This window comes from Brachyhypopomus gauderio, chromosome 10 (genome assembly GCF_052324685.1).
Source record: "Brachyhypopomus gauderio isolate BG-103 chromosome 10, BGAUD_0.2, whole genome shotgun sequence".
NCBI lineage: Eukaryota > Metazoa > Chordata > Actinopteri > Gymnotiformes > Hypopomidae > Brachyhypopomus > Brachyhypopomus gauderio.
Window position 1 is genome coordinate 12,982,572 of NC_135220.1, and position 20,075 is coordinate 13,002,646.

The 20,075-nt window shown below is 49.2% G+C and overlaps 1 protein-coding gene across 1 annotated transcript in view; it reads right to left on the reverse strand.

Annotated features, from left to right (window-relative positions):
* The window catches only part of cntfr (ciliary neurotrophic factor receptor), a 108,750-nt gene that overhangs the window by 57,614 nt on the left and 31,061 nt on the right, over positions 1-20,075 (reverse strand). Inside the window, exon 2 of the mRNA XM_077019600.1 lies at positions 9,289-9,370. Within this exon, the coding sequence (XP_076875715.1) occupies positions 9,289-9,370 (82 nt within the window). The remainder of the gene's footprint in view (positions 1-9,288; positions 9,371-20,075) is intronic.

Consider the following 20,075-nt stretch of genomic DNA (forward strand, 5'->3'; position numbering starts at 1 on the left):
CTCTGGATGACGTCAAGGGATGGGTCTTATCAGTTTGGTATGGACTCTTAGAGTATATCTGGGTGTGTGTGTGTGTGTGTGTGTGTTTGTATGAGAACTCATATGGCCAATTTAATAGCCAAAGGCATAAGTTACATTGCTTTCTTTATCAGAGAGATAATAAAGCAATATGACAATACACTGTAATCTACTGCTATATCATGCTGCCCCACTAATATTACATATGCCATCTGAACACAATGTGATTGGGTCTCATCAATCCTCCGGTCCCTCATGCCCATCCCCTGAACCCATGCCCATCCCCTGAACCCACGCCCATCCCCTGAACCCACACCCATTCCCCCGAACCCACTCCCAACACCTGAACCCACAGCCATCCCCTGAACCCACACCCAACACTCAAACCCATGCCCATCACCCCAACCCACCCATCCTCAGATCCCACACCCATCCTCCAATTTACACCCATCCCCCCAACCTATGCCCATCTCCCAACTCACACCCATCTCCGGACCCCACGCCCATCCCCCAACTTACACCCATCCCCCCAACCTATGCCCATCTCCCAACTCACACCCATCTCCGGACCCCACGCACATCCCCCAACTTACACCCATCCCCCCAACCTATGCCCATCTCCCAACTCACACCCATCTCCAGACCCCACGCCCATCCCCCAACTTACACCCATCCCCCCAACCTATGCCCATCTCCCAACTCACACCCATCTCCAGACCCCACGCCCATCCCCCAACTTACACCCATCCCCCCAACCTATGCCCATCCCCCAACTTACACCCATCCCCCCAACCTATGCCCATCTCCCAACTCACACCCATCTCCAGACCCCACGCCCATCCCCCAACTTACACCCATCCCCCCAACCTATGCCCATCCCCCAACTTACACCCATCCCCCCAACCTATGCCCATCTCCCAACTCACACCCATCTCCAGACCCCACGCCCATCCCCCAACTTACACCCATCCCCCCAACCTACGCCCATCCCCCAACTTACACCCATCCCCCCAACCTATGCCCATCTCCCAACTCACACCCATCTCCAGACCCCACACCCATCCCCCAACTTACACCCATCCCCCCAACCTATGCCCATCTCCCAACTCACACCCATCTCCAGACCCCACGCCCATCCCCCAACTTACACCCATCCCCCCAACCTATGCCCATCCCCCAACTTACACCCATCCCCCCAACCTATGCCCATCTCCCAACTCACACCCATCTCCAGACCCCACGCCCTTCCCCCAACTTACACCCATCCCCCCAACCTATGCCCATCTCCCAACTCACACCCATCTCCAGACCCCACGCCCATCCCCCAACTTACACCCATCCCCCCAACCTATGCCCATCTCCCAACTCACACCCATCTCCAGACCCCACGCCCATCCCCCAACCCTCACTCCCTCCGCTCATCCTGCATCTACACTCACCTCACGCTGGCGTGTTTCCTTTTCGTTTCTGAGACACAGTATCCACCACTTCCTTCCTCTATCTGCTCCTGTCTGCGCCCGCCCGACTCTCCCGCCCCCAGCCCCGTTTGCGAGGCAGTGAAAATCCATCCAGGCCCGTCGTGCTTAGGCAATCCAATTCCCGCGCCCTTTAAACCAATTTCCCAGCCTGGAATCACTTACGTTTGGTTTGGTGGAAAAGGTCACACAGGCAAAACAAAGCTGTGTGTATCTCTCACCGCCGTCGGCTAGCGCGCAGGGACCGGTCTCATGCATCAGGGTTAGCGTTGCCATCCATTACAATTTACAGTTTACTGTTGTAAATGCTGTCTTTTTACATATAGTGTAATACAAGGACTACAGTAGATTCAGTGTCTCTTCCACACCTACTCCACACACAACATGGGGAGGGCCATCGGATCTGGGTTGCTATGCCACCATCACACACACGCAGTGGGATGGTGGAAAGTTAATCACGCAATTACAAAAAAAGGCCAAGGAAAGGTCGACACAGCCAGAGGTTGGCAAAATTCTGGGTGAGATTATCCCAAGCGTGAGGGATTAAGTTCAAGAAAATCCCTTTGTAAATCGCAAATCACCATTGTGGTGCCTGCTTGCCCCATCAAGCTCTCAGCTGGCCAAGGCTCCGTGAGTGTGTGTGTATGTGTGTGTGTGTGTGTGTGTGTGTGTGTGTGTGTGTGTGTGTGTGTGTGTGTGTATGCGCACTGTACAAGCCAGAGGTATATGATCAGGTATATGAGCAGGTATATGATAAAAAAAAACGAAGGAGAATGAGTTCATTAACCTTCCACACATCTGTTTGACCCCCACCCCACACACACACACACACACACACACACACACACACACACACACACACAATTAAATGTGAGAAACATTACACAGCAGTCCCCTCTCCTTTCCACAGACAGCTAGACCACATTCAGCACACATTCAATGTGTGCGTTTGCAATCAAACAGATGTCTGGGCTGTCCGGACGCTGTGAAGTTGCCCAGGGCGATACACTTATGTATTGATATAAAGCTCGGTTAGGCCAAGACTGTAGGAGACGTTGCGCAGGGTGGAGTGGTACGGGGGCCGATGCGGATTGGCTCCAGGCGCACGGCTGTCCTGTCAGACGCTGCCGAGACTCCCATGGCCGCTCCATCGGTCCATTCTGATTGATCCCCACAGCTGAAGGCCGTATCTGGTGATGGTTCTGCTCCATGCCCTACAGCGGTCTGGACACCTCCGCTGGCCCAATTAGAAATTCATAGTGAATGCAAAGTTTTCTGACACTGGTTTATCTTCAGCACTGCAACACTTTGAAGTGCTGCTACATGCAAACTCATGTGATCGATTTCAGAGTTTGCTTCACGTTTTAGGCAAGAATCCCACGGCTGAGGGCGGAAGATGCTTCATAGGTACAGAAGCACCAACGGATGTTATGTCAGTGTATGTATCGGTGCCCATCATCCCAGGTCATGCCTGTAACTTGCCAATTGAGACTGCTGTCAGTAATGTACACCCTTGGCTAGGAAATAAAGGGTCCATTACAACATGCAGTGGGAGGGATTGGACATTTGAGTTTTGATCTTGCAGTTCTAGATTGATGTTTTACGTGGGGATGAAGAGAGAGCCTGAAGGACACGGCGAATGCTACACAGGCTCAGAAAACTTCTGCAAAGCACCTCATTGAATTACACAAAGCTGATTTTTGATCCCACTGCTATGGCTTAAGGGAGGAGTAACCTTGTCATATAGAACTATATCAAAATCATGGCCATGAAAAATTCATTAGCTTACAGTGATTAAAGCCCATGATTAAACCACATATTTTCAGGATCTTTTATGAAACGAGTCATAATCCAGTTGCAGACCACTCGTCTTACTAAGACATTTGACCCCCCTCCCCAAACCTTCATATACAGCCCCTGATCCCTACCGGATCCTCTGTGCTGTCACGTAACACTCGTGATCCCTACCGGATCCTCTGTGCTGTCACGTAACACCCGTGATCCCTACGGGATCCTCTGTGCTGTCACGTAACACCCGTGATCCCTACTGGATCCTCAGTACCATCACGTACCACCCCTGATCCCTACCGGATCCTCAGTACTGTCACGTACCACCCCTGATCCCTACCGGATCCTCAGTACCGTCACGTACCACCCCTGATCCCTACCGGATCCTCAGTACCGTCACGTACCACCCCTGATCCCTACCGGATCCTCAGTACCGTCACGTACCACCCCTGATCCCTACCGGATCCTCAGTACCGTCACGTACCACCCCTGATCCCTACCGGATCCTCAGTACCGTCACGTACCACCCCTGATCCCTACCGGATCCTCAGTACCGTCACGTACCACCCCTGATCCCTACCGGATCCTCAGTACCGTCACGTACCACCCCTGATCCCTACCGGATCCTCAGTACCGTCACGTACCACCCCTGATCCCTACCGGATCCTCAGTACCGTCACGTACCACCCCTGATCCCTACCGGATCCTCAGTATCGTCACGTACCACCCCTGATCCCTACCGGATCCTCAGTACCGTCACGTACCACCCCTGATCCCTACCGGATCCTCAGTATCGTCACGTACCACCCCTGATCCCTACCGGATCCTCAGTACCGTCACGTACCACCCCTGATCCCTACCGGATCCTCAGTACCGTCACGTACCACCCCTGATCCCTACCGGATCCTCAGTACCGTCACGTACCACCCCTGATCCCTACCGGATCCTCAGTACCGTCACGTACCACCCCTGATCCCTACCGGATCCTCAGTACCGTCACGTACCACCCCTGATCCCTACCGGATCCTCAGTACCGTCACATACCACCCCTGATCCCTACCGGATCCTCAGTACCGTCACGTACCACCCCTGATCCCTACCGGATCCTCAGTACCGTCACATACCACCCCTGATCCCTACCGGATCCTCAGTACCGTCACGTACCACCCCTGATCCCCACTGATCTTCTCGCTGCCACTGCAGGATCGCTTTTTTTGTCAGCTGTCCTTGCACCGCACAGCATGTATGAACAAAGTCAAAAGCTCATCCAACAGAGTGCACTCGAGTTCACAGCTGCCCTGCCAGTGAAACGCGTTAGTAGACACACTAACATAACTCAACTCCAGCACATTGTGTAACTCTGTTAAGATGATCCCAGAGCGTACACAAGCTGACATCAGTTTCCGTGCTGACCTCTAGGAGTAAACACTGCTTTGCCTGTTTAGGACTCTCTTGGCCATGTTATTTGGCCAATTGGCAGGAGGAAGAAACAGATATATTTCACAGCAAAGCTTTTATGAAGGACTCCATCTTGTCGCTGAATTTATTATACCTCGTGCAGGCTCACGGGAAGATTCAGAGCAGATGGGCCCTTTGAAAGAGTAACATCATGGCACACACAGCTCGACACAATAGCGTCTATCAATACTGCAGGCCCGAGAACACGGGCCTCCCTTCTCTAGAGAAAGCATAGTGGAGACAGCGAGATCGGAATCGCGGCACGAGAGACGATCTACGATTTGTAAAACGAGGCTCCATAGGTCCATTTGTGGTGCGATGCTATCAGAGTGAGACAGGAAGCAGGAGTCGCTCTTGCAATTAAGAACCAATCACATCTTCAGACAATAAAGGGACCATCTTTCTTCACTCTACCACCAATACACACCCAACCACCACCTTCACCACCTCCACCACCTCCAATTCTCCTCATGTCTCATGTCTCACCACTCGGTCAAGGCCACGAGGAGGCATCTGAACATCTGAGACTAACTCATGTGTTCTGGTACGGTACCACCAAAAGAATGTAGGAGTACACACATCCCAAGCTCTCTCTGCATCAATAAGCATTTAAACAAACAAAGTCAAGATGGACTCACTAACGTAACAAAGGCAACGTGTTTGTGATGCCGAGCTGTTGCCGAAGAGAACATTCATATTGTTGATTCCTACCGGAAAAAAATATGCGTTATCGATGTGCATGAGGCTGAATGATTTATGCGCTGTTTGTGATTCGTTTATTTGCAGGCAGAGGGAAACGGGGGTCTTACAGGGGTTGGGAGAGGAGGGTGGCCAGACACATTCTTCTGTAGTTTGATACAGAATATAATAAGCTGTTGGTGTGAATCTCTGAAGTGGCACTGGAATGACTTCAGAGAGGGAGGATTGGTGTGCCTTTGCACTGCTGTGCCTGACAGAAACGTCATTTCGTGCACACGATTCATTTCATGGTGGTTTTTTTTTCACGCCGGCCGGGGCTGTGAACCTGCCGGGGACGACCCCCCCCCCCCCCCCCGTCTGCTTTTCTGCCCTCGCCTCTGTTTCTCCCCGTGCTGATGAGAGCTGTAAAGTGACAGATCCTCGCACTGCTGCGGCGGGTGGAGTGTGGCAGGTGACAGGTCTCCACAGCATCCGTGTTCGGGACGACGTGTGAAAACTCCCGGGCCGGAAAGCCGTGCGCTCAGGCGCACTTAACGCCCCACGGTGGCAAACTTCACACCCATCTCAGACGGCGGCCCTATTTTTGGGAAGACGTGATGGAAGCTCTTTCTTTAAAACACCTGAGAGGCGTGTGGGTAACAACAGGGGTTAGTTGAGCGGCCCCATCAAACCACAACCCAAACTGGGATGCTCGGACTCGCCCAGTTAGTCCTTCCACCTGCTCCATGGCTTCCAGTCCTGTTATCCAAAAAGTCAACGTGTCAATTCACACTACTCCACCCAATCCACACTTGACAAGGGAGCTTTTAGCAGGGTTGTGGAGAATCGAGGCCTACAGGCTCCGGGCGCCAAAATAAACAGTGGATTAAGGGCAGTGTGATGGCACACTCAGCAGAAGAGCTGTGGGGTGGGAGAGACAATGCCCAGATACATTCTGTCTCATTTGCACTTAGGAACTCATGAATAATTAAAATGCCAGTGATGGGCTTGTCTGGACTTCTAGTTCAATGATTGATGGAATGAAAAGGGTCTTTGTCTGCTTGTTCCTGATGGGGGGGGGGGGGGTGTCTTGGCAAAAAAAAGAAGATAGGACTAGCACTGAATTAACATGGAGACTTTGGCATCTACCATCCTATTTTATTCCTTAATTTTAGCTAATTCTGTACCATCTCTAAATCACATGCTCTTAAAATGACATTTATTAAATTTCTGCACCGTGAATTCTAATTGTGCTTAATTAAAAAAAGGGGGATATTTTTTTATAAATGTGAGTGAATATGACTGTGAGGAACATTAGGATAATTACTCCCTAGACTGGATAGTAAACAAGAATTTTAGCCAAATATCTCACATGGGAGATTGAAGAAATTCACATGATGTTATGACGTGTACACAAGTCTGACTCTGGAACACAAGGCTCGATGCCCGTCAGGTCCCAAGACGTCCGTTTTACCAAACTATTAGGCTTGGTTATAAATGGCACGCGCACTTCTAGAAACGTTATCAGCCGCATCATTTAACTGAGGCTATCTCCTAAACTGATAGCACATCTATAAAATGTCTCTCTAGTGAAATGAATCCATTCACTCCTCGTCCCATGAGCAGGGGTCTTTGGCTCACGGCGATCGTTCAGCGTACGTCAGCCCCCAACCAAGGGTCCCGTTACGTCGCATCAACACAAATCTAATTGTGTACACGATCACACACTCGCATGAGAGCGATCACTCCACACATTTGGAGTCGCACGATCACAGCTATGATGCTTCACGGCTGGATGAACAGGACTAGACAGCTGCTGTAAGCATTCGAGCATCTAATGAACAAACACTGATTGTCACTTGTGTCTAAGTCTGAGAAAGTGAGACAGAGAGCAAACACTACGTGTACGCATGACTTGCTTTATTTACCTTTGTAGCGAATTGATGAGCAGCGCTGAAAGTTTAATGACCATGTCCTGTAGGGTACGAGTGTGCGCTGAACTACTCAGCCAGAAGGATTTTCCAGCCATTTACAGCTTTTTTTTCACCTTATGTCTGACTGGAATTGTATTTGACATTATTTATTCATATCAATCAAATCATACCTCCCTCAGGTGCACTAGCGTAATGCCTCCCCTGAGCTGCTGAGAAACGTCCAAATTATTGCCAAATGATTGTTTTGTGTGAAAGCTTGTTAACGTGCGGAGTTGCAGCTTGGGGCAGCACGTGGAGTGCTGGTTGACTGAGAGCTTTGGTGCGCGAGGGATGCTGACAATATCATGACAAAGTGATTGGGTCATCACACAGTGACATCACCACACCAGTCAATCTGCCGCGGAAACCGAGAAGCTTTCGAAGCACAGCGGTGATGTAATTAGAACCACGGGAGATTATGACCTGTTCTTTTAGCAGGCAGACAGCCAAGGGCTCATGACAAGCAAAGTTTATTGAGTAGTTCTAAGCAAAATGATTGCCCTGGAACATTTAAGCTGCCCTAATTGATTTATTTGTGTATCTTGAACTAATTAGTCCAGAACATGCAAATAAATGAAGATAGAGCCACTTAAGAGACCCAACAGGAATCAATTTCCTTAATACTGGGACAAGTCTCTTTGATTATGTTAGGGCATCTCTTATATAACCCAAAACTAGTTATAATGGGGGTTTTGGTAAACACACAGTCATGTCTTAATTAACGTTTGGATAATTAATTACTGTCATTCTGTAACTTTATTGGAGACAAATTAAATCTTATTAACCGCATGTGCTGTCCCAATATGTAAAATAGTAGCTTATGTCTTGTGATATAGATTAATTTCACTGTAGTGTGTGCATGTCCAAGCCCTGGGCTTCTAAGGCCATAGATCACTTAGTCAATTTGAAGTGTCATCAATTTGCCATGAAAAAACAACACACTGGTTATTCATACAAGCATGAGAGATACTGTCACAGACTACATGATCTCTCGCTATATATCTTACACACACACACACACAGGGCAGAGGAGAGAGAGAGAGAGAGAGTGAGAGAGAGAGAGAGAGAGAGAGGGAGAGAGAGAGTCTTTTGTTACTGTTTTAGTGGGGTATTTCTATTGACGTGTATTCCTGTATCTAAATAAGGTAATGGCTATGCCTAAACCACCCTAACATCTTAACCTCAATAACCAAAATAAAATCTTCCATATCTGTTAGTTTTCTAATAAAAGCTACCTTTATGTAAAAAAATCTTTATGGGACCATTCAGTTGTTCCTATGACCTCAAAATGCTCAAGATTCTCACTATCATGGCTATAGTTTGCTATGGATGCAAACCCCCCTCAACCCCATGAACGTGGTGGGCTTATTTATGGTGTCCTGAGTTTGAACCCTTGACAGGTTATCTCTCTATATGCAACAAGACTGTGCTGAAGACAACCCCCCCCCCCCCCCACGCACACACACGCACATATATGACAGGCACATAAATGTCATATATGACATCTCTCTGCATGCAATGAAGCCAACCCCAGGAAAACCCACACACGCAGCACACACACCACACACACCACACACACCACACACACCTCGCCCAGCAGTTAGATGATATTAGTCTGGCCTTTAGCTCACACATTAACTCCTCTAGATTTGTCAGAAGAACGGAGTAAGAGAGGCATAGTGTGACAGAGAGAGAGAGAGAGAGAGAGAGAGAGATGAAGAGAGTCAGGGTATAGGACACATGACCAGAGCAAAAAGCAAAACAGTGTTGTAAACATGAAAGGACCTAACCCCTGTCCCCGAGTCCATGCCTTGATCACCCTGCGTAGGGGATGGAGGGAGTGATGGAGGTGGCGGTGGTGTGTGTGGAGTAGAAGTGGAGTCGGGGGTGGAGCTTACCTTGTTGGCTGCGTCGCTGGGCATACACCACCACCACAGCTGCAAGCACCACACAGCAAAACGACGTCACAATGTTGGCCATCTGCGGACACACAGAGGGGCAATGGTGAGACCCACCAGCCCGGAGAGCAACCCAGCGCCAGTGATGCCAAACGATCATGAGGAGTTTCCTCTCTCCCCGCCGCTCACGCTCTTCGTCTCACGCGCTCCTCCTTGCACGCTGTGCGTCTCCTCATCCCCCTCCCTCATCTGTTCTTCCTCCCCTCCTTTCTCTCCATCTCCCACTTCCTCTCTCTCTCTCTCACTCTCCCTCTCACTCTCTCTATCTCATCTTATAGCAGCTGATCAGGAGAATCAGGGGCTGCAGGGACTGCTGACTCCACACACACACACACACACACACACACACACACACACACACACACACACACACACACACACACACACACACACACACCACACACACACACACACACACACACACACACACACACACACACACACTGCTTTAAAGGGCCAGCAGAGAAAGAAAGTGACCTGACATTAGCCTCCACTCCTCTGGCCCTGGGGTATGGAGAGAGTGAGACAGGAAGACAGACAATCAGACAGACAGAGAGTGTGAAGGCAACAGACAATGCCAGCCTCTGTATGTGAGCAGATATTTCTGGGCAGTACTACAGACAAGAGGTCCATTCCTCCTCAGACAGCTTCGCCTCCCCAGAATCCTGAAGCCCCTCCCACAATCTCACTGACCTTAGCTCCCCCATCCGCCTCCCCCTCCATGTCCTTGTCCCTGTCTCTGTCCCTGTCTCTGTCCCTCTTTCACTGCTCTCTTTCCCTCCAGTTCTCTTCCCCTCCCCCAAAGCCTTTCAAGCATCTGACACCCAGGCCAGCCCTGACCCTTCTCAGGGACCCAGTATTAATCTGTCTCTCTGATTATCTCTGGCATCCCAGACATTCAAAAGGATCCTACAGTTAAAACAACACACAGATGAACTTTTTTTTATATGTGCAGACACATAATGCAATATTTGAGGCAAGAAAAACGTTTTCTCCAGTTAAAAACACAATGTAAGCCATGGGAGGGAAAGCAAGGAGAAGACTAATCTACTTTTTGCACCAGTTTAATTGTCTCCCTTGAACCCAGTGGTAGTTATTCATTAAACAGGAAATTATGATGCAGGAGAGCAGGGAAGTCTAGCATGCTGAGGGTATTTGAGTAGGAATCTTATCACAACATTGGCTCACTAATTTCAAAGAGCGCAGACCAACTCTGCCAGTACTTCACAAGTTTTCTTCATTTCTTTTCTTTTTGCTGACAAGACTAAACTCTCTTTTGGCTCAGAAGTCAAAAAAATAAGTGAATGTGACATAAGCATAATATTTGTCTGGTACTTCAGTGTGTCCACACGGTTAATGTGGAGGTTGTTTAGCTTTTGGTCAGCTACTTATCAGCTCCAAATGTATGTGTCTGCTTGGGCTCAATTTATGCATTTGTCTTTTAACACCACGCTGGATCCAGCCCTGATATATCGTTCAACGTTCATTAAACATGTGCGGTACATACAGTCCTCGTTCTTGGGTCAGTAGAAGAAAATGAACTATTTCCTTAGATTGAAATAAGGCATTTTTAAATAGATGAGGTGTCATAAGTGTGTAACCTCTGAGGCCTATATGAGTATGTTTGTCAGAGGCATTTCCTCACATTGTGTAAGATGAAAGACCACATAGCTGAAGACTCAAACTACTGCCACAACTGCACATGCTCTATTTAAGAATGCTGGTCTGTGGGAAAAACACATTGAAACACAACACACACGTTAGGCAACCAGGCAGTTACCTTTTTTTCAATATTTTTATAGTCTGAACACATTGTGAACATTCACTAATAAGTGAAGGTTTGTCTCTGGTGGAGATTGACATGACTGATCATTACCTATTCCCTAACTGACCTGTTTTCAAAACACTGTATGAGGCTTCCTTGCTATTTTCAATTTGCCACCACAGCACACGCCCTCATTATGCCTTCGAGAAAGTTTCATTTAACAAAGTACTTGAGGACAGCCATTGATTGACACTTAGTGTCCACTCCTGAGTGGCAAACAAGAGACGAACCAACAGCAGTGAAATTCACACTGCCACAACGTCACTGCTTCACAATCCGGTACCTTCTGCCTCGCCTGTGAGTAGCATTTTAGCCTATTAAACCACAGAACTATAAGTTTGATATCTGACAGCTCAGAATCTGTTTTTCCTAATGACACCCTATGGCAGTGTGGATGTTATAATAATACCAGCCAATTGAGAATCATTTCTCTCCCCTTCATCTACTTCCATATTTATTTATTCATTTTTTATTTATGGCTTCTGTGCTGAATATGCGTTTCACTCTCTGGTTAATTAAAATATATAATTCATTGGTGCGGTGGAATGATTCTCTGGCTCTCTTCAGGTTCTTTGTGATGTCCTGTACCATTTGCATTTAAATTGGAAATTCAAGGAGGGATCTTGGCGAGGGTATGAAGTATCACAAAAAAGCAGCCCACCCCGGTCAGGACAGACCCATCGCTCCACTAGTGGACACACCTACGGAGATCCTACAAGCCTCTCTTACTGTCTCCTCTGCATCCCCACCTCCTGGAAAACATTCTCCATTATGAATCCACCCGCTATAAGGGATGTGAAGTCCAAGCCGGTGGTTTAATGTGCATGGCCTAACAGTAGTCCTGCAGCACGGGTCTGGTTCAGGTCTGGTTCAGGGCTGGACCTGCCAGTTTGGTCTCCGAGCTGAGGAGAGGGTCTGCTTCCTCTCAGGGGCTTACAAGGCAGAAGCTTTGATTAGGAATTCTTCTGAAGAGTTTCCACAGCAATCCCACCTGAGGTGCTATAAAGCAGAGAGCTTAAACTGGAACTTCACGTGACTTTACAAACAGCCTTCCGAGTCACCTGGGGGTTTGAAATGAGTCAATTAATGTGGCTCTGTGACACAATGATATCACCAAGCCACAGTTATTTGGCTTTCATGTAGTAAATCAGCCTTTAGTAATAAATGATTTAAAGTAAAAGTACTGGAGGCCTCGTGAATAAAGCTGTTTATAATTGTGTAGTGGAACAAGACCACGATAAGTGTTTGTGTGTCCTTAGCCTAAAAATCTTCTTACATAATTAGGTTTTGTGTGAGCTGAAAACAGAGATCCAAAGCTTTAATTTTAATCAATTTTCAGCTAATGCTCAAATCCTCCATAACACACGTGTCTGTGTGCACACACACACTCTGTGCACACACTCACATTCTCTCCCTCATACACACACACACACACACACACACACACACACACACACACACACACACACACACACACACACACACACACACACACACACACACAGAAGCCCATCTCCTGTAATTAAACTTTGCTTCCTGGGCCCCTCCTAACTCCTAATTCTCCCCGTCACTCGCATCCTATCAGCGATGCGTCCGATTAGTGTCGGAGTAGCAGGACCACAGAGGCGCACTGTGAAGCTGCCCTTTATCACACGGAGTGAACAGTCAAACAGACGTCTGGGGCGCTGCGGAGACCTGCCCACCAGGACCACCACTGTGGCCAGTCTGCCCAGCACAGGTCTGCATGGGAGCAAAGAGCCAATCAATGCAGCCGCTACTCTCCCACTTCGGGGATCTCTGGATCTCTTCCGACACCTGTGCCTCGTGTGTGTGTGTGTGTGTGTGTCGCTGCGCTCTAGCACACGTGAGCCTGCGTGTACGTGAGCATACATGAGTGGCAGTGTTTGAGTTCTGCTTTCCCAGCCATCTGGTTTCTGTAGGCAGGAGACGACCTGTTCCACACCCTAGCCAAACACGGGTCACGTATCCAGAGCTGACCTCTCCGCCCTCCAGAGTGAATCAAACCAAAGCAAACAGAGCAAGTCTGCAGGCGGTCCAGGTCCCGTTAGTACTGATATGCTGTGTTCCCCCAAGGCATGCTGGGAACAGGATCAGAGAGTGTCTCCTGGTAGAGTCCGGCCCACACCTCCAGTTCAGGTTTAAAGAGCTAACTTTACCAACTTTATCAACCTCGAACTGACAGTTAATACCTCTGTTATTTCTTTCTTGTGCACTTCACTGTAATCAATTAGCTTAAGCTGTAAAAGAGGATTTAGTTTCTGCTAAGTATAAGACCCTTTTGATAAATACATAAAACACTATTATCCATAAATGCCTATAGAGTCAATTTGATGAGTAATGAATGTTTTGTAATGAATATTTTTTCAGCAATAAAGAGCACAGTAAAAATTAGACAATAAATGCTTTATGACTATTTTAACGTACAAATAAAACAATTTAGAGCCCTTCAACAAATGAATGAGCCGGTCACTGACCCATCACCTGAATGTCAGTTCCACCCTAACTAGCTCATCTAACTCATCCATTTGGCCAACTCACGTAACCCGACAACCCCTCATAATGAGTCTCATTTACCCCCCCCGGCCCCTCGTGTTGACTCACACTGTGCGGCCGCTCTAAATGAGTCATTGGGGGGGGGGGACCCATCCAGCCATGAACCACAGCCCGTACAGAAGCTCGGAGTTCAGAGCAGTTTCTATTTACTCTGCCTGAACCAGACCCTTAAAATACAGCCTCTATTAACAGGCTCTTCCTTCTCCAAGGGCAGGTTCTGGCCCGGCCACCCTGCGTGCCGACGGCCCGGCCTGGCCCGGCCCCTTACCGGCAAGCTAAATAAGCACGCACCACACAGCAAGATGCACACAGGATGCTTTTTGCCCATCATAAGCAGCCCGCGTGGGCGGGTGTGCGCGTGAGCATGTGTGTATAATCATAGTGCTGTTTACACTCATTCACTATAATAAAATGACTGTGAGGCTGAAAATAGCAGTGTAAATGCACGTTTTTTTTAGGTGGGGGGAGGCAGTGAATCAAGCTGTCTGTTGATAAACAGAATGCCGACCGGACAGCCTGCCTGTACAACTGGACCCCGGCCCAGATTTCTGCATCCTCTGTGCAACTGGGAGAAATATCGTTCCAAGCGGCACGGCGGCTACGCCAGTCTTGTCTAATGGTTATGAATTCCGTCCTTCTGTTGATGCACATGGAGCTGGTCGTCCAATCAGGGGATGGAGGGGGGGTGTGATTAGGGTCCCGAGGGGGCCTGTGCTGATGATCACTGGGGTCACCTCCGATGTGTCTGTACCTGCCCCCTGACCCCCAGCAGACAGAGGGAGGGACCATGCGAGGTTGACCCAGTGATCTATGACTTAATAAAATAGAATGATCTATTCCTTCATCAGTTCCCACTCCCTGAGTGGACATCTGTCATAAGGATCTAGGACTCCCTAATTTCTCTCTCTGCTTCTGCTCAGTCTATCTCTGTCTTTTCCCTTTTCTATCTCCATGTCTTTATTGGTTTCAGAGTTGAGAACAGTACGTTCGGTTTTCACACGCTTTGCCGGTGAAGAAGTCCATCCACATACACCCAGTGCAGACGCACTATTGCCATGGGTGTGTGGATCTATGCCAACAGCCACATCAACCCAACGGCCATGACCTACAGGAGGGGTGTGACTTGTTTATGAGTGTGTTTGTCTGTAGGGCATCATCTATAAATACAGCAAAGCGTCAAAGCCCGGGTGAACAGCTGGGAGGTGGTGCCAGCTGACGGATTGGGCCGCAATCCAGAAGTGTGGCTCCTGAACACAGCCAGTCTCCGTGCCCTGTGACATGTGCACTAAAGATGTCTGCGGCTGCAACCTCTGCAGGAAGATAACAGCTGTGGTGTTGACGAACCAATGAGCAGGAGCCGATAAACCACAGGGCAGTATAGAGGCAGCATGGTGCACAAGCACAATTCAAAACAAAACAATGAAAGAAAAACAACAAAACAAACAAAACCAAAACGTCACATCGTGAGAGCAGCAAAACTCCCTGCAAAGAGCGGAAATAAGAATGAGAAAAGAGAGATAGATAGGTAGACAGACACAGAGACAGACAGGTAGACAGACACAGAGACAGACAGGTAGACAGATACAGAGACAGGCACAGAGACAGACAGGTAGACAGACAGAGACAGACAGGTAGACAGACACAGAGAGCGAAAGGTAGACAGATACAGAGACAGAGACAGACAGGTAGACAGACAGAGACAGACAGGTAGACAGACACAGAGACAGAAAGGTAGACGGATACAGAGACAGACACAGAGACAGACAGGTAGACAGACAGAGACAGACATGTAGACAGACACAGAGACAGACACAGAGAGACAGGTAGACAGACAGAGACAGACAGGTAGACAAACACAGAGACAGACACAAAGACATACAGAAAGACAGCAGCCCTACCCTGACAGTCAAAATGCGCACACGTAAAGAAATTCTTTCAGCTCTGAGGATTCCCTGCAGCAGAGTAATGCTGACACATATCTCCCACGTGTGTGAGTGCACGTGCGATGTATTCCTCTCTGCGCACAGGCGAGTTTACACAAGCGTCTCAGCGTGTGTCTGCTGACTGGTGGCCTGCTAACTTGAAAGGGTGGCGTGGCTGCTGTTAGCGGCCCGTGGGTGGAGGAGAGGCCCGTGGGTGGAGCTGGAGGCGGGGCCAGGCCTGGGTGAGCGCGTGCCTTGGTCACAGGGCTGACAGAGTTGTTAAGGCTCTATTCCCTGCAGCCTGGTCCTTTCATTGCCCATTAGCAGTGCAATCCATTACAGGCAGGCCACGTTCACGGCTTCCTCCTCGCCAGCTCCCCGGATTACACACAGGGGGAAATATTCCATCAGCAAGGCAGTCGCCGCTCAAAAGAGAGGTCTGCTAAAACTCTAAGAAAAAGCAACAGGAGATAACAGGGTGGCATAGACAGCAAAGAACCTTCTAGACACACTGAAAGACTGCAGCATCTGTCGGTGTTTCTGCTTCGACTTAATGTTCAGATGCTACATTAACAAATCTACCATGAAGCTATGCTGATGTTGGAGTTAGATTAATGCGTATATATGATTCCTGGGACGCAGGAAAACATGGCGTCGGTTAATTAAAGGGGTTGTTATTAAAGCAACGCATCCTGTTATCAACGCAAGCCACGAAGCGTGGAGCAAATGAAGTCGTGCACACGCTCCTCCTCTGCCAATCAGGACACCAAGGAGCCAGCTCCCTCCCGGCCGAGAGGGTTCTGCTTTCCACAGGAGCCTCTCCAAGTTCAATTTCAGATTTCATTTGGCAGAACCGCGGGATAAGCAGCGGTGTGTTCGGGCGCAGCGGTTCGGCGCGATCGCCCGGGCGCAGGCGCTGGGAATCGTCAGGTCTGCACCCCTCTCCCCAACAGGGCTCATCGATTTGCTCTGGCGGCGGGTGGGAGGGACGGCGAGTGAGAGAAAAGCGTGAGACAGAAGAGAGGACGCGGCGAGAGAGAGAGAGAGAGAGAGAGAGATCGCACGGATACGTGAGAGGGACAAGGGGAGAGAGAGAAAGAGAGAGAGAGACAGAGAGAATGAGACAGAGGCGGAGGTCTGTGGCAAACAGTGCTGAGATGATCACCTGAGTCCTCGCTGCTCTACAGGCTGGAGAGTAGCGCGAGGCACACGCGCGCTGAGGCACACGCGCGCTGAGGCACACGCGCGCTGAGGCACTCGCCCGCTGAGGCACACGCCCCCTGAGGCACACGCGCGCTGAGGCACATGCCCGCTGAGGCACACGCCCCCTGAGGCACACGCCCGCTGAGGCACACGCCCGCTGAGGCACACGCCCCCTGAGGCACACGCCCACGAGTCTGCAGCAGCGTGCACTGAACACAGGGCAACTCTGCTTCCATAACAGAACAGAAAATTAGAGAAAGAATTGAAAGCATCGCAATAAAAGAACCGACAGCCATCTGCCCACGAATCCTGTGGCCTGAAACCGCAGTGAACGGAAGATTCTAGAAGAGCCGTAACGAGTTTAATACAAGTGAAGCGATTCCTGTCTTTTTTTTTTTGGTCTAGCAAGCAGAAATGTATCTGGCTACCCAGAAATCCTCAGTCCTCGTATAGGGCAAACTGCTATATCATGCGGCCCCACCTCCACCTTCTCACCCTGGAGGTCCGTGTGGGAGCTCCAGCGCCCCAAAATTGCCTGCTCCAGAAAAAAGACAGACAATCCCCACAGCCCTTAGCAGCACACAACAGTGCGATTGACAATTATATTTTGCACCAGCTGAAGAATGCCTGCTTTAGAATTAGATTATTGATTTGTTTATCTCAGTCATCGCAAGTCAAGACAATGGCAGAGTTTTTTTTCTCCATCTTATCTACAACAGCTGTGCTGCTGCCAAGTCTAGACACCTGGTACTCCCAAAGAGCATGTGATACAATATCCACAGCAAACAGTTTCATTTTCACATGCAAGTGAAAATGTATGCTAATGGTAAAGGTACGTGGAATTGCTTATTTTAAAGGTAGTGTTAACTTTGTCAATAATATTCCACTGCAGGCATTTTGATTGTGCCGCAACAAACGCACCTTTGCATGTTTGCCGCCCTTCTTACGAACGCAACTCAGCAGAAAGTAGAAGTTCTAATAGCATGCTAATAGGGGCCGCTAATGGAGTTTATTTTCGGCCTCTGATTTTGTGCGTCTATCGACTAGGATCCAGCAGGGATAAGAGGGCAGGCTATTCTTTACACCTCCTCGTCTCGATTGCCTTCAACTTGTAAGCTAATATATTTTGAGCTTCACTGATCTATTGATCCCCTGTGCTACTCAAAAAAGGTCTTTTTTAGCAGGAGGAAAATTAGATAAAAAAAAAAACCTTGGCCTTTCAAGGAGAGAGACTATATTAGCATTTTGATAGTTTGAGGGTTGGGATTAGGGAGAGATGTGGCAATGTGATGCCCTGTTTAAAGATCGGCCTGCATATTACTTGCGAGATTTTAATCAAGGATGCGGTGTGAAAGGGTTACGGGCCCACCGTTTTGATGTAATTTATCGGAGGGGAGAGGGAAAAAAATCCCAAGCTACAGTTACCTGGAGCACTTCAGCAAAGCCAATATCTCAATATCTCTGGGTACTGAAGGAGCGCAAAGAGGCGATCCAGGTTGTTTATAACCCTCTCTCCACACCACTGCTGGTGGGGGGGGGGATGCTCATTCGCCTCCATCCCTCTCTCCCTCTCTCCCTCCCTCCCTCCCTCCCTCCCCAGGCCGGTTGCGGCTGGTATATCATAAACACTGTGCGCGGCCATGTCTTCTGCTGCCGCCACGGCAAACAGCGTCGGCGGTCGGCGGCGAATGCATTAGTCGCTCTATCGCAGAGCGTATTGATCTCTTTCTGAACATGGTTTATAGCTACAGGGAAAAAAAACATACTGCAAGAGGCGGGGAGGCGGGAATGGGGCATGCGTTTGATTACACGGCCTGGCCCCCAGCCACAGCTCCACGGCTACATTACATAATTACAAAAACACCTCTGAGGGAACGTGAGAGAGGGGGAGGGCCGTAGATAGGAGTTCATGAAACAGGCTGATATGGGAACGGGGAGGTCCACGGAACTTGTTTCGAGCCGCTTTTATCACACAGGATCGAGCGTGCCTCAGTGACTGAAGAACTGAATCACAGAATCGCCGAATCAATTCACAGCTGTAATAATCGAATGTGACACAACCGCTGAAGAACTGAATAACGGAATCGCCGCATCAATTCGCAGCCTTACCATCAATTTTTCATGGCTAGTCGTGCAGGAATGCTGATTCATTCTTGCTGAAACCAGATATGCGTGCAATGGCTAATATTCCTTTAATGCTAGGCGAAACGTGTAAAGTGGGCCTACACATCCACTTAAGGAAGTTGTGGTAAGTAGCAATCGAGCCAATTTGGCGTCCTTGACATGCCAGAGCAAACAGTCTGTGTGCAGCACTGATAAAACCCGTGCACCATACAGCGGAGGTGCAGCCCAGTGTGGAGACACAGGCCAGGCACACCACACACACCACTCCCGCGTCTTCTCCATTTACTCTCCCTGTTTTTCATTTGGTCCTGGCAGCGAAGCCTCTAGCATTAGGCTAACCCTAAAAAATGAATGCTTAGATACTTTAAAAGCCCCTCGGTCTTTGGTGGGAATGTGATATATGACAGAGGGGGAGGGAAAAAAATACCACCTTGGCTCCAATCACTCTCTTGAGTGGAGTTGCAGAAGCACTTATGGCCTTGACGATCCTTTACTTAAGCAAGCAAGTGTGATCGTCAGCGTGAATGAGTCCGCACTCTCATCAAGGGTGGGGCCGGAGTTTCCCCCAACCAAGTCCAATCAAGGCCTGGACTGTGAGGCCCGTCTCCCAATCCAGCCCAATCAAAGCCCGGACCGTGAGGCTCGCCTCCTAACCCAGCCCAATCAAAACCCAGGATGTGAGGCCCGCCTCCAAACCCAGCCTAATCAAAACCTGCACTGTGAGGCCCGCCTCCCAACCCAGCCTAATCAAAACCCGCACTGTGAGGCCCGCCTCCTCAGCTCCAGCAGAGACAGAGGCGGCAGACAAGCGCTCCCTGCCGCACTCTTCAAAATGGCCACCAGAGGTTCGCCCAGTGTCTGCAGGCCAGCCCAGCCGGACTGAGGCAGTAGTTAGCAGAGTTAATGCTGGTGATAATCTCAGATCCAGTCTCTGTCTTTCTACAAGTTTGTGTAATGAATTTGGACACTGATGTGGCAATGGTAGCATTCTTTGACCTCTGACCTCTATAACCAGTCTGGCAGGGTCAGCTCGCCACAAAGGGAGGTTAAGTAGCTCCTGGATCGCTTCCTTCGGTGTT